Here is a 22796-nt window from a genome sequence, read left to right on the forward strand (position 1 = left end):
ACGCTGTTGTGTGCTGGGATGCAGTGGGAGACTGCTCACTACTGCTGAGTAGCAGCCGCAGCAGTCTCCTATGCCTGTGGGGGGAGGGGGGGAACAATCACACTGATGGCGCTGGGCTGAGGGGCTCACAGTGCCCCCCCCTTTTCCTAAGGGGGCATGGTCATGCCACCTGCAATTGGGCAATGACCCCTTCCCCCCAGGCCTGGCACAGCTCTCAACGTCCCTACTCTCAGGTGCTCTGTATCTGAACAGTTCCAGTTCGTAACATTCCAGTTCCAAGTCTGGTAGTCAAGTCTCCAATTCCATCTAGTACTTCAGTCTGGTTTTACCACAGAGACTTGTTCATATCTACCGCCGTCGGTGCCAGACGATATCTCCAAACATGGGTCCAATCCGATAACTCCAAACATCAGTCCCATCCGATACCCTCAAAAATCGATTCCATCCAATATATTCAACATTGGTCTCAAACCGATGAAGTTCTTCAATTCATTAATATCAGTCTCAAACCGATCCAGCATCACTGGTCTCATAACGCATCTACTCAGCAATCCAGCATCATATGTCCCAATCCGATTCTGTCCATCTCTTCAGTATCATTATCTCCAGTTCTCATTCCAACCTGCTGTTTAATAAAGACCTTTACATTACAGTCCTCGCCTTCGGGCTCATCAATCCTCTTCAGTTCATCTACCTCCTCACATTATTCATAAGGAAGTCCTGGTTCAGACCACCCAGCATCATCCTCCCAAGTCTCCCACACCTGTTCCCACCAATTCTAAACCTCAGGCGTGACAACTTTAATGAAACAATCATACACAAAATAGAGCGCTCTGTATCTGTTGACCTGGAACACACACCTATCGTACCTGAATGATAAATATCTGTGTTACAGTTGAAGAATATAAAAGACCACTCATCACTGTATCATAGGGAAGAAAAACACAGAGACTGTCAACATTGTTGATTTTGTAGCATTTGTTAATGAAACATAACTCTCTCTCCCAGGTGCCCATTTATCAATAAGCACATTTTCAATATGATCTGGGCGCGATATTAAGCTGGATACACACTGGAGCAATTTTGTGCCGATTAGGCCAAATCAGAACAAAAAATCGTGCAATGAGTATGCATGATATTCAAGCTACCGCGGTCGCATGCAACGTCGTCCGGTTTGATGTGTTGCACCGCGGTCGCATGTGGCGCCATGCAGTGTAATGGCGGAAGGAACGAGTGATCATTACATCGTTCTGATGTGTACCCAGGATATGATATGTCGGTTGTGTACACATCACTCAGTGTGTACCCAGCATTAGCGCCCAAAATAAAAATGCAGTATGTGATAATACAGCCCAAACGTATCAAATAACACATGCAGAGACAGAGGCTCCCATCCCTGTTATGTGCTCAGAGTGTAGTGACTACGTCAGCAGTCTCTTCACTCCTCTATTGGGACTCTACGGCTGCCGTCGGAAATGATAGGACCGCAGGAGATATTGGAGATATCTGCTGCAGTCCCTCCTTCATACATTGGGGTGATACTTAATATTTGCAGGTGTTTTCAGGGGAATAGGCCACAAATATCGAATGATAAATAAGTGTGGCGATGAGGCATACAGCATATTTCTTCTGTGCCCACCATTGGTTTCATTGCCATAATATAGCACCACTGACGGTTTATGGAAAACAGTCATTTGCCTTTGTACCCAGCGGACTGAGATATGAATCATAATACAGAAAAATCCTAATCAATGCATAGAAAGATGGATGTTTTGTCAATATAGACAGTGATTTATTTTTGCATTTCTATCATTAAGTATTATTAGAAACAGAAGGCTCAGTTTAATGCCCTCCAGTAAATCACGAGACCATATTATCCAATTATGTCTGATGCTGATTTTAGCATATAACCTAGGGACATTAAAGAGTTTGTGGCCTTTTGATTTATTATTGTTTTTATTGCTACCATTTATTCCCAAGTCACATATATACGAGTGTTACTGAGAACATTTAACCGTCAGTGTTCTGGAATGATACCAGCAGAATCCAAACACCAAGATGCTTTAAGATTGGATTTTTAGATGTACAGTACTTTGTTATCTAGTAGCATAGTTCCCAGGGAAGCTTTACAGCTGTGCCAGCTCATCTGAGCAAGTCACACACAAGATGGCATAGCCAGCAAATTCATTAAGCAATCTATGATGCCGCTTAGGGTCCAGTGGGCTCTTAGGGGTCCAGATTACCCAAACCCAGAGGTTCGTAAACTCTGCAGGTGACTTAATTAGTACCTATCAATATGATATAAAGATCTGGGCTCAAGCATGGATAGCCTTAAAACCTGGACTGTAATGGCGGATTTCTTTTTTTTTTCTTTAATGGGGAGTCCAAACCAGTATTTTTATCTAAGAGCACAGAAGGGATGGGGGTAGATTTGCTAAATGTTGGTTTGTCAAAGCTGCTGATGATCAAAGCAGCAACAGAAATAAAATTATAGACCAGCATGATCCGATTCTTGTTGCCGTTTTAAAACTAATCAGTCAAAGCAACCGTTCATCAGCTATGACAAACCAAGAATTATTAAATCTACCCCGGGGTCTTAATCAGGCTTTGTACTATGTGCCGTGGCAGCATGGCAAAAAAAAGAAAGAAAATAAACTTTCTTATATGCATATACAGCGGGTAAATTAAGTATTGAACACATCAACATCTTTCTCAGTAAATATATTTGTAATGGGGCTAATGTAATGAAATTTTCACCAAATGTCAGCAACAACCCATGCAATCCACACATGCAAAGAGACCAAACCATAGATGTCCATAAATTAAGTTGTGTGTAATAATGTGAAATGACACACGCTTACTGAAATTTATTTAATACTTCGTACAAAAGCCTTTGTTGGCAATGACAGCTTCAAGACGCCTCATGTATGGAGAAACTAGTCGCATGCATTGCTCAGGTGTGATTTTGGCCCATTCTTCCACACAGTCAATCTTCAAATCTTGAAGGTTCCGTGGGCCTCTTCTATGAACTGTGATCTTTAGTTCTTTCCATAGTGTTCAATTGGATTCAAGTCAGGTGATTGGCTGGGCCATTCTAGCAGCTTTATTTTCTTTCTCTGAAACCAATTGAGAGTCCTTGGCTGTGTGTTCGGGATCATGGTCTTGCTAAAATGTCCACCCCGTTTCATCTTTAGCATCCTGTTAGATGGTTGCAGATTTTTATCAAGACTGTCTTGGTACATTTTTCCATTCATCCTTCCTTCAATCAAATGAAGTATGCTGAAAAACAGCCCAGACCATGATGTTCCCACCTCCAAACTTCTCTGTTGGAATGGTGTTTTTGGGGTGATGTGCAGTGCCACTTCTCCTCCAAACATGTGTATAATGGCATCCAAAGAGTAAAATCTGACCAGACTATATTCTCCCAGTACTTCACAGGTTGTCCAAATGTTGTGCAGCAAACTTTAAAAGAGCTTCAACATGCTTTTTCTTCAGCAATGGAGTCTTGCATGGAGAGCGTGCTTACAGGCCATGGCGGTTGAGTGCATTACTAATGCTGGGCATACACTATACAATTATCTGTCGGATATCTGTCCAATCTGGCTGGTTGGAATGAAAACCTGGTAATGTATGGCAGCAAATGTCAGTTGATCATATTGTTTTAAACACTGGAAAACAGCCAAAAAAAACAATTGTTCAAATTGGTAAAATTCATGTGTTTTAACCAAAGTGTCTGAACGACCATTTTTTGTCTGTTTTTCCAGTTTTAGTGAGCAAATAGTCGATTGTCATTTGTTCCCATCCATTACCAGGTTTTCATTTCAACCAGCCAGATTGGACAGATAATTGTATAGTGTATGCCCAGCATTACGGTTTTCTTTGAAACAATTGTACCTACTAATTCCAGCTCTGTTTGTAGCTCTCCACACGTGGTCCTTGGCTTTTGCACAACTCTTCTGATAATTCTTTTCACTCCTCTGTCAGAAATCTTGCAACAATGCTCACTGGAACATTCAGAAGTTTAGAAATCCTTCTGTAACCAATGCCATCAGTATGTTTTGTAACAATACAGTTGCAAAAGTCTTGAGAGATCTTTGCTTTTACCCAATATGAGATGTTTCTTGTGTGACATCTTGGTAATGAGACACCTTTTTATAGGCCATCAGTTGGGACTGAACCAGCTTATATTAATTTGCACTGACAAGGGGCAGGATTGCTTTCTAATTACTGATAGATTTCAGCTGGTGTCTTGGCTTTCCATGTATTTTTGCACCTCCCTTTTTTCATGTGTTCAATACTTCTTCCCTGTGTCATTTCACATTACACATAACTTCATACATTCCAACATTTCCAAAAGGGGACGTGGCTTCCAGAAAGGGGGTGGAGCCACCAAAAACAGGGCGGAGCCTGTTGGCTTCCCCCATCTTCATCACTTTGGGGGTGTGCCCAGCACTCTCCGAGATGCTGGGCAGCCCCCAGGCTCTCCGTACAGAAGAGAACAGATGCCATGCGCATGGTATCTGTTCTCCTTCAGCACACCCACTGCTCTGCTATGCAGAGCAACGGTTTGTGCTCTCCCAACTTCCCCCCCACTGCGGGACACTGCGGCCCGCGGGCGGGACAGTCCCAGAAAAGCGTATGTAACTTAATTTATGGACATCTATGGTTTAATTTCTTTGGATGTGTGGATTGCATGAAATGTTGCTGATATTTGGTGAAAATGTCATTGCAATAGCACAATTACAAATATATTTACTGAGAAAAATGTTATGTTCAATACTTATCTTACCCGCTGTACTTGTACTTGGTTCTAAAACTTTATCAGACCCATATGAAGTATATACAGACTTGCTGACTTTTGAGGTTTCCTCTCTGGGAGAAGCCCGGTAAGGAGATGCAGGCGGGAGGTGATGGGGGCGAAGCCGGACAATTCATAGAATTATATTTGAATAGGGGAGGGGCCAAACACAATTATCATAGAAATGCATCACTAGGCCCCACCCCCTCCTCTTGGACCACCGACTCCTGGAATTCCCTTAAAATTAAAAATATACATTTATTTTGCTATTCTAAAATTCGCATCAATTATGAAAAGGATAAAAATATTTTCACTTGTGTAGTTTAAAATAAGTTGTTCCCTGGGAAATGGCCACATTTCTATACAGGGTGTCCCTAAAGTCTGAACACACAGGAAATCTCATTAACTATATTTTTTTTTTTTTCTTACCAGCACACATTAAATATGAATTTGTCGAAAGAAGAATTGAAGTGGTACTTCTCAGTGGATGTGACGGATGGTCATATCGAAAGATAGCAGATGAATTTAATGCACGTCATTTCATTTTTTTTAAATGCTTTTTTGCCTGTGTGTCCAGATTTTAGGGACACCCTGTATAATCAAGCTTTCTGGCGTCCGGTGAAGTCAAGAGATATCGGAGTACTTCATGATTTAGAAATAAGACATTGTAATTTGGAGGTGTGGCTGGGCTAGAGTGGGGGAATGGTCTGACGAGACATTGGCTATAGCAGGGGTTCCCAAACTCTATCCTCAAGGCACCCAAACAGTTCAGGTTTTAAGGCTATCCATGCATAGATGGTATAGTCCAGGGATTCTCAAACTCGGTTCTCAGGACCCCACACAGTTCACATTTTCCAGGTCACCTGGCAGGTGCACAGGTGTATTAATTACTCGCTGACACATTTTAAAAGATCCACAGGTGGAGCTAATTATTTCACTTGTGATTCTGTGAGGAGATCTGGAAAACATGCTCTGTTTGGGGTCCTGAGGACTGAGCTTGAGAACCTGTGGTATAATCAAACTGACTGAGGCACTAATTAAGTCAACTGTGCTCAAGTATGGATATCCCGAAAACCTGGACTCTTAGGGTGCCTTGAGGACTGAGTTTGGGAACCACTGGGCTATAGTATAAAAGGTTATTTACATTTTATGTATAACAATCGAAGAAAAAAAAAAACAGCAGCAGTTTCTCTCTATTTCCATTATTTTTGGGGCTTTGCTGTCACTTTAACAATGTTAATTACATTGCACATTTATATAATGCCAACATTTCACAACTTTCTGCATAGTAAATAATATATGTAAAGCATTCAAATAATTATATTAACATAACAATTGCAAGCACAGACTGGCACAGTAGACAGCATTGGGGTCACAAGTTTGATTTCATTGGTGTAGATCTTATCGAGGTCCTCTGGCTTCCTTTCACACTCCAAAAAAAAAAAAAAAGGTTAATTGGATTTTGACAAAAATGTGCATTGAAGGGAATTTCGACTGTAAGCTCCTACAGGGCAGAAACTGATGCATTCCCTATGGGCAGTGCTGCATTATCGATGGCACTATATAATAAAAGGCCTGATTTCTTGCATACTAAATCAGCATGTACAGAGTTTAGGGGGGTGGTTGTAGTCTGGACAGATTAGGGATCAGGCTTTAATTCAATGATTATTTCATGTGGATTTTATATTAAATTCTAGATTTTTTTTTTCTTCAAGTATAACTGGGTGTAGGAAACATGAGAAGTCAGTGTGTATCACAAGGCAGTGTGTAGTGTAGGTGAGTGAAGCAAGGTTATAACTTGGTTGAAGATATGCACTTTTCTACACCATGTAAAGGATGGGAGACACTAATACCCCTTTCACACTTGCTGCAATAACCCAGGTTATTGAACATGCAGCAACCCGGGTTACTGTGCAGTGTGAAAGGGCCTGGTTGAAATAAGCTGGGTCGAGCAACCCGGCCTTTCAACCCTGATCACGAGAAAGGTTGAACGCAGGTTCAAGCTGGCTCGTGAGACAGTGTGAACGGGTAACCCAGGTCCCGTTCACTGCATATTTAGAGTTAGTGCTTGGAGATTATCTCACCTCAGCACGTGATGTAGGTGACATCGACCCACCACTATTGCAGAGTTGGCCCGCCAGTCCAAAAGGGGTCTCAGCCAGGTCGCACTCGGGATGGACCTGTAAATAAAAGCCCGGGTGTGATCCGGCCTTCTGATGTGGAAAAGGTATTATATACCTTTTCCACTGACCTCAAAATCCTGGGTTATTGCAGGTGAGCACGCATGAATCCAAGACTTTTGTCAGTGAAATGGGTCAACCTGGGTCCAGGGAATCCAACGCTGGTAGCTAGCAGGATTTTACCCAGAAGAACCTAGGTAGAGCACAGTGGAAATGGGTATTGACGGTCATCCAAAGTAGGTTCCCATTTCCAGCATGGAGCATTTGGCACTTGGAGTAGATGTCATTTCCAAGTGCCGCCATAAGAGTTCCACTGTAGATGCCATGTGAACTGCGCCGAGCCAGGAATAAACCGAGTCGGTGCCACAGTAAGAAAGGGGCTGGTCCAGGTCTGACCCAGTTTAGAACCATGCTTAAAATCCCAGGTCAGACTCCGGACTTTAATGTAAAGGAGGCATAAATTACAATTAGAAGAGTTTATTTATTTAATTTGTTTTACAGTCTTTACCAACAGTTCTACAACAGTTTCCATTACCTGATACTTGGGACATATGTTGAAATCACAGGCATGAAACAAACATCGCATTATTATTTTCAGTGTAAGCAGAACAAATATTTAATTTGTTCACTGTAGTGTGAGGTTGCAGTAAAGTGGTGCTTGAAGTCCTGGTAGGTAATGGTCAGCCTGTAACACTAATCAGAGGGCAGGCGCAGCACAAGAGAAGTCCAGATAAGAAGAGAGGAAGTGATATGTACAGCTCATGCAGACAGCAGAAATTACATTACTGTGCTAATTATTGATATAGCCCTTTTCTCAGAAATAGATTTAAAGCACTTTTTATTAGCGGGACAAAACATGACAAGAATTAAAGCTAAAAGGCTAACTGAATACAGAAGAGCTAAGTATTGTGAAAGTAGGGGTGCATTAATAAAATGAGTGAGGAAACCGGTAAGTCTTAAAACTACTTGAGATTTCTAGAGAGGGGGCCTGATGGTCTATGCAAGGCGGCAAGTTCCAAAGGGTATAAACTGCAAAGGCTAAACGCTTGGGCTCCAAATGAAGCATATGAAACTGTAGATACTGTTAGTAATCCTTTATCTGCAGCGCTAAGGGAGCAAGTGGTAGTATGTGGAATCTGAATCTGCCTCAGCTATATAGATTTTTTTTTTTTATTTTTTTTTTAGGGCTTTAGATGTCAATAAGCAAATCTTTGAACAGATTTGCCATCGTACCTGTAGCCGGTAAAGGTGTTGGAGAACATGTTATGTGGCAGGAACGGTGCGGATTAGATAACAGCCTGGCTGCTGCATTTTCTATTAGTTGCAAGCAGTGAATTTTTTTTTTTTTTTTTTAATAAATAGGTACAGTACATAGTAATCCAAATGTGAGGGCATAAACACCTATATGAGTAGGATAATTTTATGGGGGGAATCTAATACTGGCTATGTTCCTCAGATCTATGCTTGTGTGTCAAGTCACAATCAAGAACAAGATCACAGCTTTAAGAGTCAGCACAGAGCTTCAGGTCTGTTGCCATCTGCATAGCGGTGAAAATACAGGCCAGGCCAATTGATTATATCACCCATTTAAGTGTAGACTGCAAATAGTATGAGATGTAGGACAAAGTCATGTAATACACTGCCAGACAGGGGCGCTGGCACAGACTCATGAAGACAACAGTACAGATGTGTTTGCAGTCTTCCGTAAGATCTCGTAGGGAGGAGTTAGTGGTCTTCACACATCCCTATGACAGAGAGCAGCTGGTGCAATGGCAAAAAAAACTGACTCATTAAAATGGGTTAGGACATTTACTGCTAACTATATTCATTTGTATGCTTAAACCACCCAAAAGAGCTTCTCTATCATAGCCATCATCAAAAATAACCTATAAACACAAAGGGATATAGGAGGAGATTTATAAAGAGGACAGAGGAGGGGATCAGATTTCTAGTTATTTTAAAGAATGTATTGAGCGATGATCGCTACAGATGTGCCCTTATGCAATGTGGCTTCAGTCAAGTCAAACAGCCCCTCTTAGCGCACCAGGTCCAGGGAGACTACGCCAAGAGTGTCTCGCTGAAAATGTGAATTTTATTCACATAAAAATAAAGTGACAAAATGACTGATCAATCCGATGTGCGAACTTTGTACATTTGTGTGAATGAGTCTAATAGGGCCTATCCATTAGCAGATCTTTCTCTACGATGAAAGACAAGATTTATCCCTTGAAAATTCCTGGGGCTTTGGCGACAGGTATCTGGAGTGGATTTTTTTTTTAATGTTTCTATTAATTTTCATAAAAAATATCGTTAGTACATAGACCCCTATAAGCGGTAAATGACGAAGCAGTGATAAGTGACAGAGTGAAAAGTGATAAGTGCCAGCCAATCAGCTTCCAACTGTCATCTCACAGGCTGGCTTTGAAAAATTACAGTTGGGAGCTGATTGGCTGGCACTTATCACTTTTCACTCTGTCACTTATCACTGCTTAGTACATAGACCCCATAAACTGACAGATATTTCTAATATCTGTCAGAGATAATTGACCAACATGTTAGAGAGACGAAAGACAATTTGTCGGCGGCGGGAGTGCGCATCGGTCATCGTTCAGGGCCTATTCATGACAGATAAATTGAACAACTGAACGATATATCGTTCATCGTTCAAATTTATCTGCTAATGGATAGGCCCCTTAAAACTGCATATGAAGTGCTACAATGTAGCGGCCGCAGCGGTTTCTCATGCTAAGTTCCGTTGTCTTCATCTGTGACTTTGTACGTGTTTAATACTATCTCTTGTGCGGTTAAAGTCACAGACCAGCGTCAGTAGTGCACGGTTATTGCTCTTTTGCTGTGTCAGCGATGCCAGTGAGATGCAAAATTGTAAAAGCCAATACACTACACCTCTCAGAGCAGCTTAGTCACGCTGGGCATGTCACGGTGCATGGTGTATTGACGCGAGGTGTATGAGGACACACCTGTACAATCTGATTGGTTTCTATGGACAACACTTCCACGCGTCCTCTTTTAAAAGGTTTGCTAAATCTCCCTAATAGACTTTTGCTGCATACACCCCAAAAATAAAGATGAGCAAGGTGAAAGTGCTTAAAACACAATAGAAGAGTTACAAACCGTAATGCAGTTAAGGGCTATTTACAAGTTTAAAGCGCAGTCTTGCCACCCATAAAGAACAAGCCTTACAAGAACAAGATCACCATTGAGATATGGAACCACCACTGAATTAACCTTACAGAACCCACACGAGACCAAACAATCTACACTGTTGAATGGTTAAAATCTTGGTTGCAGGATAGGAAACAGAGTTGTAGTAAATGGAGAGTATTCACGGGAGGGAAAGGTTACCAGTGGAGTACCGCAGGGATCTGTACTTGGGCCGATGCTTTTTAATATCTATGTTGGTGATAATGCAAATGGTATTGAAGGGAAAGTATGCCTTTTTTGCAGATGACACAAAAGTATGCAACAGCATAAACACACCAGGAGGGGTAAAACAACATGACTGAGGATCTGGATAGACTAGGGGAATGGGCAAGAACATAGCAACTACAGTTTAATGTAAAAAATGCAAAATCATGCACTTGGGTCTCAATAACCTAAAGGCTGAATATAGTATCAAGGGCAGAGGAGGAACACGATTTAGGAGTCACCATTTCAGATGACTTGAAGGCAGCAAGCAATGAACCAAAGCAATGAGGAAGGCAAGTCAGATGCTTGGTTGCACAGGGAGAGGAATCAGTAGCAGAAAGAAGTGATAATGCCACTGTATAGGACCTTGGTACGGCCTTCATCTAGAATACTGTGTACAGTTCTGTAGGCCATATCTCCAGGATAAAGACACACTGGAGACAGTACAAAGGGGGGCAACAAAAATGGTGCATTGCCTACAGCATAGAACTGACCCAGAAAGACTAAAAAATCTTAATATGTATAGTTTGGAACAGAGAAGGGAAAGAGGGGACATGATAGAAATGTTCAAATTAGGGGTGTGCACCGGCCACTTTTTCGTGTTTTTGATTTGGATCTGGATTGGTTTTGCCAAAACCACCCTTCCATTGTTTTGTATCTGTATTTTTTTTTTTAAAAAAAGCATAAAAACAGCTAAAATCACAGAATTTGTGTTTTTTTTCAGCTCCTATGCTATTATTAACCTCAATTACCTTAATTTCCACTCATTTCCAGTCTATTCTGAACACCTCAAAATAGTGTTTTTATGTCCAAAAGGTTGCACCAAGGTAGCTGGATGACTATGCTAAGCGACACGAGTGGACGGCGCAAACACGTGGCCCATCTAGGAGTGGCACTGCAGTGGCAGACAGGATGGCAGTTTGAAAAACTAGGCCCCAAACAGTACATAATGCAAAGAAAAAAAAAAGAGGTGCAAGATAGAATTGTCTTTGGGCCCTCCCACCCACCCTTATTTTGTATAAACAGTACATGCACACTTTAACAAACCAATCATTTCAGCGCCAGGGTCTGCCACATGACTGTGGCTGAAATGATTGGTTCGTTTGGGCCCCCACAAAACAAGCTGGCAATTAATCTGTCCCTGCACAAACTGGCTTTACAGAGGCAAGGTGTCGTCCTCATCCGATTCTTCACCCTCTTCAGTGTTGTGTACATCCTCATCCTCACAGAGTATTAATTCGTCCCCGCTGGAATCCACCACCACAGGTCCCTCTGTACGTTCTGGAGGCTGGTCTCCCTGGTAAAGTTGATAATTCATTTTTATGAACATCATCTTCTCCACATTTTGTGGAAGCAACCTCCTACGCCTTTCGCTGACAAGGTTCCCGGCTGCACTAAACACTCTTTCGGAGTACACACTGGAGGTGGGGTAACTCGGGTAAAATAGAGCCAGTTTGTACAGGGGCCTCCAAATTGCCTCATTTTCCTGGCAGTACAGGTACGGACTGTATGACATGCCTACTTGGATGCTGTCACTGATGTAATCCTCCACCATTCTGTCAATGGTGACAGTATCATATGCAGTGACAGTAGACATGTCAGAAATTGTTGCCGGGTCCTTCAGTCCGGACCAGATGTCCAAACTTGGTCCTGCCTGTCCTGCATCACCACCAGCAGGTTGCTTGGGATACCCAAGTTGTTTCCTGGCAGCACCAGTTGCGGGAGAAAATGAAGAAGGAGCTGTTGACTTGTCACGTTCCGCTTCAGCTGACAGTGTTTTCACCAGAAGGTCTTTGCACCTCTGCAGGCTTGTGTCAGCCGGAAAGAGACACCACATAGGCTTTAAACCTAGGAACGAGCACGGTGGCCAAAATGTAGTGGTCTGATTTCAACAGATTGACCACCCTGGAATCCTGGCAAAGCGAATGAAGGGCTTCATCCACAAGTCCCACATGCCGAGTGGAATCGCTCCGTCTCAGCTCCTCCTTCACTTTCTCCAGCTGCTTCTGCAAAAGCCTGATGAGGGGAATGACCTGACTCAAGCTGGCAGTGTCCGAACTGACTTCACGTGTGGCAAGTTCGAAGGGCTGGAGAACCTTGCACAACACGGAAATCATTCTCCACTGTGCTTGAGTCAGGTGCATACCCCCTCCTTTGCCTATGTCATAGGTGGATGTATAGGCTTGAATGGCCTTTTGCTGCTCCTCCATCCTCTGAAGCATATAGAGGGTTGAGTTCCACCGCGTCACAACCTCTTGCTTCAGGTGATGGCGGGGCAGGTTCAAGAGTGTTTGCTGGTGCTCCAGTCTTCAGCACGCAGTCTCTGAATGGCGAAAGTGGACAGAAATTTTTCGGGCCACCAAAAGAGTTTCCTGCACTCCCGTGTCGCTTTTGAGAAAATTCTGCACCACCAAATTTATTGTGTGAGCAAAACATGGGACATGCTGGAATTTGCCCAGATGGAATGCTCGCACAATATCGGTGGCATTGTCAGATATCACAAATCCCCAGGAGAGTCTAAGTGGGGTAAGCCACTGGGCGATGATTTCCCTCAGCTTCTCTAAGAGGTTGTCGGCAGTGTGCCTCTTACTGAAACCGGTGATACACAGCGTAGCCTGCCTTGGAACGAGCTTGCATTTCTGAGATGCTGCTACTGGTGACGCTGCTGTTGTTGCTGCGTAAGGTGATACTACTACCCAGTGGGCTGTCACCGTCATATAGTCCTTAGTCTGCCCTGTTCCACTTGTCCACATGTCCATGGTTAAGTGGACATTGGGTACAACCGCATTAAGCAGGACACTTTTTCTGACGTTTCTGTACAGTCTCGGTATCGCCTGCCTAGTGAAGTGGAATCTAGATGGGATTTGGAACCGGGGACACACTACCTCCATCAAATGTCTAAATCCCACTGCACTAATGGCGGATACCTGACGCACGTCTAACACCAACATAGCAATCAAGGCCTCAGTTATACGTTTTGCTTCAGGATGACTGCTGTCATACTTCATCCTCCTCGCTAAGGACTGTTGGAGGGTCAATTGTTTAGTAAAAGTAGTGGTGTTCCTACTTTCTTTCTGGGATGATGAATGACTCAGCAGCAGCAGTAGGCGTAGCAATGCAGGATCCTCTGAAGGAATCCCAGATAGGAGAGTCAGTCAGGCCAGTGACATGGCCTGCAGGACTACTTCCGATCCTAAGGAGGAAATTGACGAGGAGGGAGTAGACTGTGTGGTTTGTAGGCGCTTGGATACAACAGGACAAAGGGATTTAGGTGTCCCTGGACTGCTTACGGTCTTAGCCAAAGTTTCTGAACTTGACAGTAACTTTTTATGAACGCGCTGCAGGTGACGTATAGGGGAGGATGTTCCTAGGTGGTTAACGTCCCTACCACTACTTATTTCACCTTTACATATTGTACATATGGCAAGACAGTTGTTGTTCGCATTTGGATATAAATATTGCCAGACCAAGGAGGTGGAATGTTTGGTCTTCTGCCCAGGCATGACCGTGATGGGCTTTTTCATCCCACGGACAACAACTGTCTCCCCCGGAGCCTGATTTAAACAAACCACACCACCATCAGAATCCTCCTCGTCAACTTCCTCCTCAGTCCCAGCTACACCAGTATCCTCATCCTGTTGTACTTCAACAGTGACATCTTCAATTTGCATATCAGCAAGTGGACTGTGGGTGCTCCTTTCAGCACTTGCAGGGGGCATGCAAATGGTCGAAAGAGCCACCTCTTCCCGTCCAGTGCTGGGAAGGTCAGGCATCGCAACCACCACCACACTTGGACTCTCCTTGAGGATTTGTGATATCTTCTTAGAACGCACAGTTCTTCGCTGTGCTTTTGCCAGCTTAACTCGTTCGATTTTTGTAGCGGGAGGAGGGCTTCCATCGTCATGTGAAGCTGAACCACTAGTCATGAACATAGGGAAAGACCTTAGCCGTTCCTTGCCACTCCGTGTCGTAAATGGCATATTGGCAAGTTTACGTTTCTCCTCAGATGATTTAAATGTTTTCTTAAGGTCATTTTCCTGAACTTTGTCATTTGGGATTGTATATGCCCTCTACTATGACATTGGGCATCGGCCTTGGCAGACGACGTGATGGCATGTTATCGTCTATGTCATGACTAGTGGCAACAGCTTCAGCCCTAGGAGGAAGTGGTTCTTGATCTTTCCCTATTTTATTTACAGAGAGAGTTTGGTCCTCCATTTATGTTATATTGATATATATGTACAGCTAAGGCGCACACAAACACAGAAAATAATTTATTTTTGTTGGAGACTAGTGCACTTTGTGGGTTACACCACCCTTTAAGAAATGAGCCAGCCAGCTCTTTACTTATGGGACACAGGTGCATGCTTAGCGCTGCTCCTTTTGTTGATGCACGTGCAGCTACAGCCCACACATTTCACAAAGACAGAAAAAAAAAAGATTTTTTTTATTGTTTGTGGAGCGCACTTTGAGGGTTACACCACCCTTTAACAGACAGACGCACACTTGGCGCTGCTGCTTTGAGGATGCACGTACAGTGCACACAATTCACAAACACAGAAGAAAATGTTTTATTTTTATGGAGTGCACTTTGGCGGTTACAGCACCCTTTAACGGACAAGCCAGCCGACCGGCCCTTTACTTATGACACAGGCGCACGCTTGGCGCTGCTCCTTTGTTGATGCACGTGCAGCCACAGTGCACAGAATTCACAAACACAGAAAATAATTTATTTTGTTTGGAGTGTACGTTGCGGGTTACAGCACCCTTTAATGGTCAAGCCAGCCGGCCCTTTAGTTAAGACACAGGCGCACGCTTGGCGTTACTTTGTTGATGCACGTGCGGCTACTGCGCACACAATTCACAAACACAGGGAAAAAAAAAAAATTTTTTTTGGAGTGCACCCCTGATGCACAGATCACCCCCTGGACAACACTACAGCACCCCTCTAGGACTACAGCCTTTATGGGACACTGCACAACACAGCCCAGCCAGCCCCTATGGACAACAGCAGTACAACACAGCCCAGCCAGCCCCTATGGACAACAGCAGCACAACACAGCCCAGCCAGCCCCTATGGACAACAGCAGCACAACACAGCCCAGCCAGCCCCTATGGACAACAGCAGCACAACACAGCCCAGCCAGCCCCTATGAACAGCAGCACAACACAGCCCAGCCAGCCCCTATGGACTGAGTGGTCACAGCAACGATGGACAACAGCAGCACAACACAGCCAGTCCTAGCTCCCACCCTCCCTTTTCACTGTCCACAGCCGGAGTGAGAAATGGCGCCGACGCGGGGACCTTTTATAGAATCCAAAACCCGCGAGATCCGGAAGGCGGGATGATGACGTTTTGCCTCGATTTCAGATCCGAGTCAGGCGGGAAAAGTCGAGCCTGACTCGGATACGACTCGGATCGGGGGGGCTTGGATTTCAGAAATCTGAACCCGCTCATCCTATAGTTCAAATACATGAAGGGTTTTAACAAAGTACAGGAGGGAAGCATGTTTCAAAGGAAGAGATGTACAAGAACACGAGGACATGCACTGAGACTGGAGGGAGATAGGCTCAGGAAATTTGAGGAGAAAGTACTTCACAGAAAGGGTAGTGGATAAGCGGAATAGCCTCCCATCAGAGGTGGTTGAAGTTAAGACGGTGGAACAATTTAAACACGCTTGGGATAAGCATAAGAATACCCTTAAGAGAGACATATGGAGCAAATTGGATTGAGGTTTCCAAAAGGATAAATGAAAAGGGGCAGACTAGATGGGCCAAGTGGTTCTTATCTGCCGTCAATTTCTATGTTACTGTTGCCCCACAAAAATACCTTTAACCACAACGAAAATAGAACCGGAAAGCCTGAACCTTCTACAGCATGAATCGCTGACAGCAACACAATCAGCAAGCACAGGTGACCTCTAACCTACTACACATGAAGCTACCTGTCAGTAACCACAATTTGCACCAACTATTGTGGACTATGCCTCTCAGACAAGACACTAAGGGGTATATTTACTGAAGGTTGATTTTAAATCGATTTAAAAATCAAAATAGATCAACATCGATATTGTGTTTCTGAAGCTAAATCACACATTTACTAATACTAAAAAAACTAAAATCAAAAATTGTCAGTTAGTAATTGTGTGATTAAGCCCCAGAAACCCAACATCGATTTTAATCGCTTTTGATCGATTTTAAATCTACCTTTAGTAAATATATCCCAAGTGTGCAGTATTACATGATTTTAATTGGTACAGGAGAGGATTGTTCATTTGTATTCCTTGTAATGATGCCCAAAATACATTCAATGAATGTCACGTGGAATATTTAGTATTTAAAGGCAAACCCAGGATTTTGTTGGATACAAATATGTAATACAGAAATTGAAGTTGCTCAGCAGGTGCTAGAAAGAATTTGTACATGATCTGTAGCAGCAGCCTGTTACATATATTGCAGATAAGACAGAAATATACTAGGCAGACCTAATTCTAAACGATGAGAACCCGTATATTTGGTGCATATATTTAGGTTTTCAAATTAAGAGTCAATTTATCTTGAGTTACCTACGAAATGGCAGTAAAAGGATCAGCCACTGATCGAACATCCACATTATCGAGTGATCAACTTCCATTATTGCTTGATAGGCAGCAGTTGATAGGGAGCACCATATTGAAGGATTGCAGGCAAAGGACTAACTAGTGTTGATGGCGACCAGGGCAAAGAAAAGAAAAGTGTCACCTTAAACTTTTACAATTTTTTGTACCTTTGTCATTGGTTGGTCCAATTAATGACCAACCAATAAAAGACAGGTGAATGTGCCCCAATGTAGAGACTCAATGTTTAGGGCTAGGACTCTGCAAATATGATAAGCTGCCCAATACGTCTGGGTGCTCTTTCTTACAGACACTTGCAAACAAGACTCCTGCAGCCACGCACCCCCCTCCCTGTTCACATTAATGTGCAAAATAATTTTTACACTTTCCTCTCTACATGCAAAAATGTTAGTTTTTAAAAAAATTAAAGCCAATAAATTATGTTTTGTCACTATTCACAGCGTGTGTAATTAGTGAATTAATGGACTAGAGTTAGACACAAAACAAATGTACTTAACAGTTCACATCAAATTACTACACTTACAAGTTTTTTTTAACCTGGTTCTAAAAAGCAAACAAGCGACATCCAATATAGGTTTTATTTAAGCAGAAAGAACGATAGACCAAAAGCTTCGGTCATCCATGAACATTGGGGCTCACACAAACAAGTGTTGAAAATCAGCACACATTAAATAAGAGTGTTATAAGTGCATGTCTTAATACCTCTAGGTAGCACAGTACACTACAGACCAGTGGTAATCAGTAGAATTATGTCAACAACCACTAATCGATACTAACTAGTTCAAGTGGGCCTCGTCCCAAATGAATTAGGAGCATACTGTGTCATTATATAATTCAATAATACTGTACTATACATAAAAACATTGCCCCCCCTCTCTCTATCCATTGCTGTGACAGGCTCCTGCTGCCGTTATGCACACTCATATGCTGCTTGGACTAGAAATGAGCACACCATCTGAGCATGGGATTGTGGGTTGCCAGCCTCACGTATCTTCAGTGTTTAGACAGCAATATGAGGAGATTGTACAGTCAGATTACTCATGGATTCAACATTGCACGAGGCAAATATATACTGTATCTTAGGAGCCATAATAATTGCCAAGGTGGGCCACATAGTGAGGACCAAAGCTACATACTTACGGAGCGCCTTCTTGTATTCAATTGTATTACCATTAACGATTCTGAGATGTGATTCTGGAAGATGCTATTTACTTAGCAACAGGACTTTTCCATGCTTTTCAGCCATGTTCTACGAAGCAGACTATTTTCACTGCTTTCATCGCATTCTAACCAGTTTTAAATGAAAAAAACAAAAACAAACAAAGCAGTATTAAGGTGCATCTAAGGACAAAGAAAACAACTTTTAAAATAGACACGTCTTCGTTCTCTGCTTTTCAGCCATGGCTTTAGTACACAATGGGGAAAATGCATAAAGAATCAGTGAAGATTAGTAAGTTTAGAAAGTGGAAGCAAACGTCTGAAATTTATTGCAAAAGGATGTTAGCCATAGCAACCTACCAGAAGTGTGCACTACAGGGGAACATCTATAATATACGGTAATGTTACTAGAATTGTCAACATCAAATCATTAAAAACACATAAATACAAGTGTAAGAAGTTATGAACACTACATACAATAAAGTATTCATTGAGGAAGTAACTGGATGAGCCATTAGCTCTTGTAACTTTACCATTAATATTTATATCCTTAAGATGCACTAACCCTACTTTTACCACTCTGTTAATACCCACTCTTATTTTATTACCATATTTGTTCCCAATTTTATAGAGTTGTGGAATGTTCTGGCACTACATAAGTAAATATTAACCCACTGTAGCTAGAGCTATATATGTAAAACATACATTTTGCAGCACTACGCCAAGCTTTTATAAAGGTGTTACCGACACAAATGGTCTAGAATACCAGTGTTGCTGTCCTATAGTACGTCCTGGGTAAATTCTTCTGTAGATCTTTCTTCGTAAAAACAGCTTTCTCCCAAAGGGGAGAAATTATACACCCATATAGAATATATATTGTATAAAGTATAGAATACATACAATACAGTGAGGTTAGAGTGCCTTTAAGATAAATGAACAGTCCCAAGGCAACCAGAAAGACCACCGAAATCAACTTTCAAAAAACTAATTTTAATCAAAACAAAAAAATTGATCATTAACAAGTTTATAAAACAGTGATTTAGTTACATAAATAAATTGATATCAGTGTATCAAATCTGAATTACTTTCAACTTCATGAGCATGTTTACATGGGGTGATGAAGTACAACCTTTTACCTAGTATAATAAATAAAATGAAGAGCATGAAAGTTCTCTTTTCTAAACAAAAATACTTACAAACATACCTAAAGCATGTTCTCTAATGAAGGGAACGAGACACTAGACTTTTGCACCAAAAACAAAAAAACAAAAACGGCTTTAGAAAGCACAAGGATACAGAACCATTCAGCTAAAATTAAAGACACAATATTGTAACCAATAACTTGGTATTTAATTATATAATGAACAGTTTGGTAGTTAGATCTCCAGTTTGGTTATTTTAAAGCATTAAGACAAGGCAAGATAGAAGGCTGTTTTGTTTTTGAGTTAATCTAGAGGAAGGAAAAAAAAAAAGATCTAAAAAACAAAATAAAAATTAAAGTTTGAACAGTCATACCTACACAACTTTCTGTCCTGCACAAAGTCAAAATACCTATGCAGAAATATATATAATGTTATTTGTGCACAACAGGTTAGCTTATTGTTAGCTTGCTGCCAAGGCGTCATGGATGAAAACCTATTTTTAAAAATGCGTTATTGTGTTGAATGAGTGTCTTGGAAGATCTGTCTGGTCTGAGGCTCCAAACCCCTATTTTGTGGCATATTATATTCTTAATGCTAAGGCTTGCGGCTCTGGCTGTATACAATGTCTTTTTATTTTTTAAAAGAACATGCCAGATGTGTGCATATTAAAAGGTAAAATATTCCTACCGGCTTACAAAATAAAGGCTAAAAAGTACGAAGGAAAAAAAAAACAGATTAAATAAAATAAAAATAAAAATGGGGTTTTCCAACCAGAATTAGCCCAGCCATGCAGTGAATCAAGGTGGCTTTACATAGATGCCCAGCATGTTATGATCACCACCCAAGCCAACACTGAAGCGAGGCGCACATCACACTTTTGATATGTTTTCCTCTTAAGTGTTTTAGTTTGTTTAAAACCAAGCTACTGCAGCTTCAAGTATTTTGCATTACATAGAATATTTTTTTTTTATAAATTAGTTAATGTTATACTTTGTTTTCAATATTCAGACATATACTATAATATATATACAGTACAATAAATGCTCTCATTCTTTTTATCTTGATAATCCCTGAGAATGTATGTTGACAGTCGCTAAGTTTCCACATGCTTGTGGTGCCATGCTTTATGATGAACTGCGCTGCAAAGCCACGTTAAAGTCAGCCTTAATTGCTTTTTGTAACTACAAGTATTCTTATTTTTGGGGTTCTGTGGTGTGGAGGAGTATGTTGAAATGTAAGAATGATGATATACGGAGGAGTAAAGCTGGATCCATTCGAGGTACTTGTCGCGGGATGAAGGGTTTAAGGATTTTTTTTTTTTTTTTTAGTTTGGTATTTTCCTTTTTCAAGATTTTTTGAATTTCTTTTAAAGCCATTCGCGTTTTTCTTTGAGGCTGTGAATGAATACAGAAACAGGAGAAGCTATGTGGGCTTTTGCCACTCGACAACATATACTCAGTGTAAACCAAACCTTAAACCTCTCTCTCATACACAGATAAATGAACAAAAATGAAAATAAAAACAAAGAAAAAAAAAACAAAACAAAAAAAAACACAAACTTTCACAACATGACAATTTAGTTTGCAAACTCAATTTTAACTATACACATAATACCGGTGTGGCTCTTTTTTTTTGTGTTTTGACTTTTTTTTCTTAAGTTAAAAAGGATAAAAAGGCAGGCTCAAGTAAAAACAAACCTCCCGCCCTCCCCCACCCCCATTCACACATGGTCAACCAAACCGCTCACGGACCAGCATCATCAGTTTCTTTTTCCCTTTGTAGATCTGTTTTAGGTTGTCAATGAACTGTGTAAACTGAATGTGTCCATCGTGAGCCATTAAGAAGGTCTCTCGGGCCTTGCTAAGAAACTCTATAAACTCACTGTAGTGTCGAGGGCTGATGTGTGTGAGCCGTGAATGCGTTGTGTTTATGTAGGCCCCAATTGTGGCATCCAAGAGCTGTCTCAAAGGGGATTTGTCCAGTGACATGAGCTTGCCAGAGTTCCTCCGTCCGTGAAGTCCCACCATCCCAGGAGTGGTCAGAGTGCACCTTCGCAGAATGTCTGAAAGTACTGTTGCGCATTTGACACTTGTGACCACAAGAGGTATAATTGCTGCTAGTTCATTCTTCCCAAGAGAGTGGCTGAGCGCACATGCCCACAAAACGTCATTAATGGCAGGGTGTGTATCCTGGTTGTAACTCAGGTTAAGATGCGTCATGGCCAAGGTGGCCAGTTTGTATGCCCTCATGGGGTAACCACGGTGCTCCATGTACCGTGCTATCGTAAAAAGCTGTGTGTAGCTCATGCCTGTCGTAGCAGCATCCAGGACAATTTGGTAAGCAGTCTCAAAAGCTATGTGATCCTTTTCACATAAAGTAAGTGCTGACAGGGCACAGTTTTGGGGGTCCTTCATGGCACACTGAAGCGCAAGCGTCCTAGCACTACCAGCCAGCTTTTCCTGTTGGTGACAGTCTAGATGCAAACGGACAATGGTGCTGTTGGACATCACTGTTGTAGCAACAATGCTAGTGGCCTCTGTCGGAGTGAAGAGTGTGAACCAGCTCTGCATGATGCTGTCCAGTGCATAAACTCCTGCAGACAGAAACATTTGTTACATTCGTATCGCATTTTATGGTGGGGCTGGTCATCTACAAACACTGTGCAAGCTGAACCAATCATTGTGAGGATGCAGAGTATTCAAGAGGAACCAGTGACCTCACTGAGATCCTAATTAACAGACTGAGGGGTTAATCAGTGATACAAGTGGAGACGTTGCGTAAAGCAACCCATCAGTTTGTAGCTATGTTTTTATAGAATGTGCTTGATAAATGCTACCTCAAAGCTGATTGGTTGCTATGGACAACTTCTCCACTTCATGATACATCAACCTCTATGTTGCTGCATCCTGCAAACCAATTGTCTCCATCGGGTCATTTAGGTAATTTAATAAATATTGTATTTCATCATCATGGTAAATCCTTCATACCGAATTTTCCATGAGAAATTAGTATAAGTGTTTATATAGGTATTACTGGACACTTTTCCTGTAGTTTGATGTTCACTGTTGGACTATGCAAGATTGTACATTCACTACAGCACCTTTAACTAAGCACTAAAGACATTGATATTTAGAGAATGTATATAATCATTGGGTATGACAACCTGCTTTGTTCCATACAGGAAAACAGTGGTTCTCAACTCCAATCCTCAAGTACCCCCCAAACAGGTCATGTTCTCGGTCGAGTCAGTAATTATCACACCTCTTTCCATTGATGGAACTCATGAATACCTTATCTGATGGGGGTACTTTAGGGTTTGGGGAAGGGGGTTGAACTCCGCATGATGCATGCAATTTACCATGCTGGAATAGTAAATCAAGTCCATGTACAGCGCAAGCTTAGTTTACTCACTCCCCCATAGAGGTGTGCAAGAAAACTTGCAATGCCAACTTTACTGTAAATGGCCAATATCTGT

The 22796-nt window shown here is 41.9% G+C and overlaps 1 protein-coding gene across 1 annotated transcript in view; it reads right to left on the minus strand.

The window, feature by feature from the left end:
* Nucleotides 1-19153: 19153 nt before the first annotated feature.
* Nucleotides 19154-22796, minus strand: part of ZSWIM6 (zinc finger SWIM-type containing 6) — a 97048-nt gene continuing 93405 nt past the window's right edge. The window contains exon 14 of the mRNA XM_088469382.1: nucleotides 19154-21914. Coding sequence (XP_088325508.1) covers nucleotides 21052-21914 — 863 coding nt within the window. The 3' untranslated portion in view covers nucleotides 19154-21051. The remainder of the gene's footprint in view (nucleotides 21915-22796) is intronic.

Source organism: Taudactylus pleione, unplaced genomic scaffold, assembly GCF_031769625.1.
Source record: "Taudactylus pleione unplaced genomic scaffold, aTauple2 ptg000092l, whole genome shotgun sequence".
NCBI classification, from domain to species: domain Eukaryota; kingdom Metazoa; phylum Chordata; class Amphibia; order Anura; family Myobatrachidae; genus Taudactylus; species Taudactylus pleione.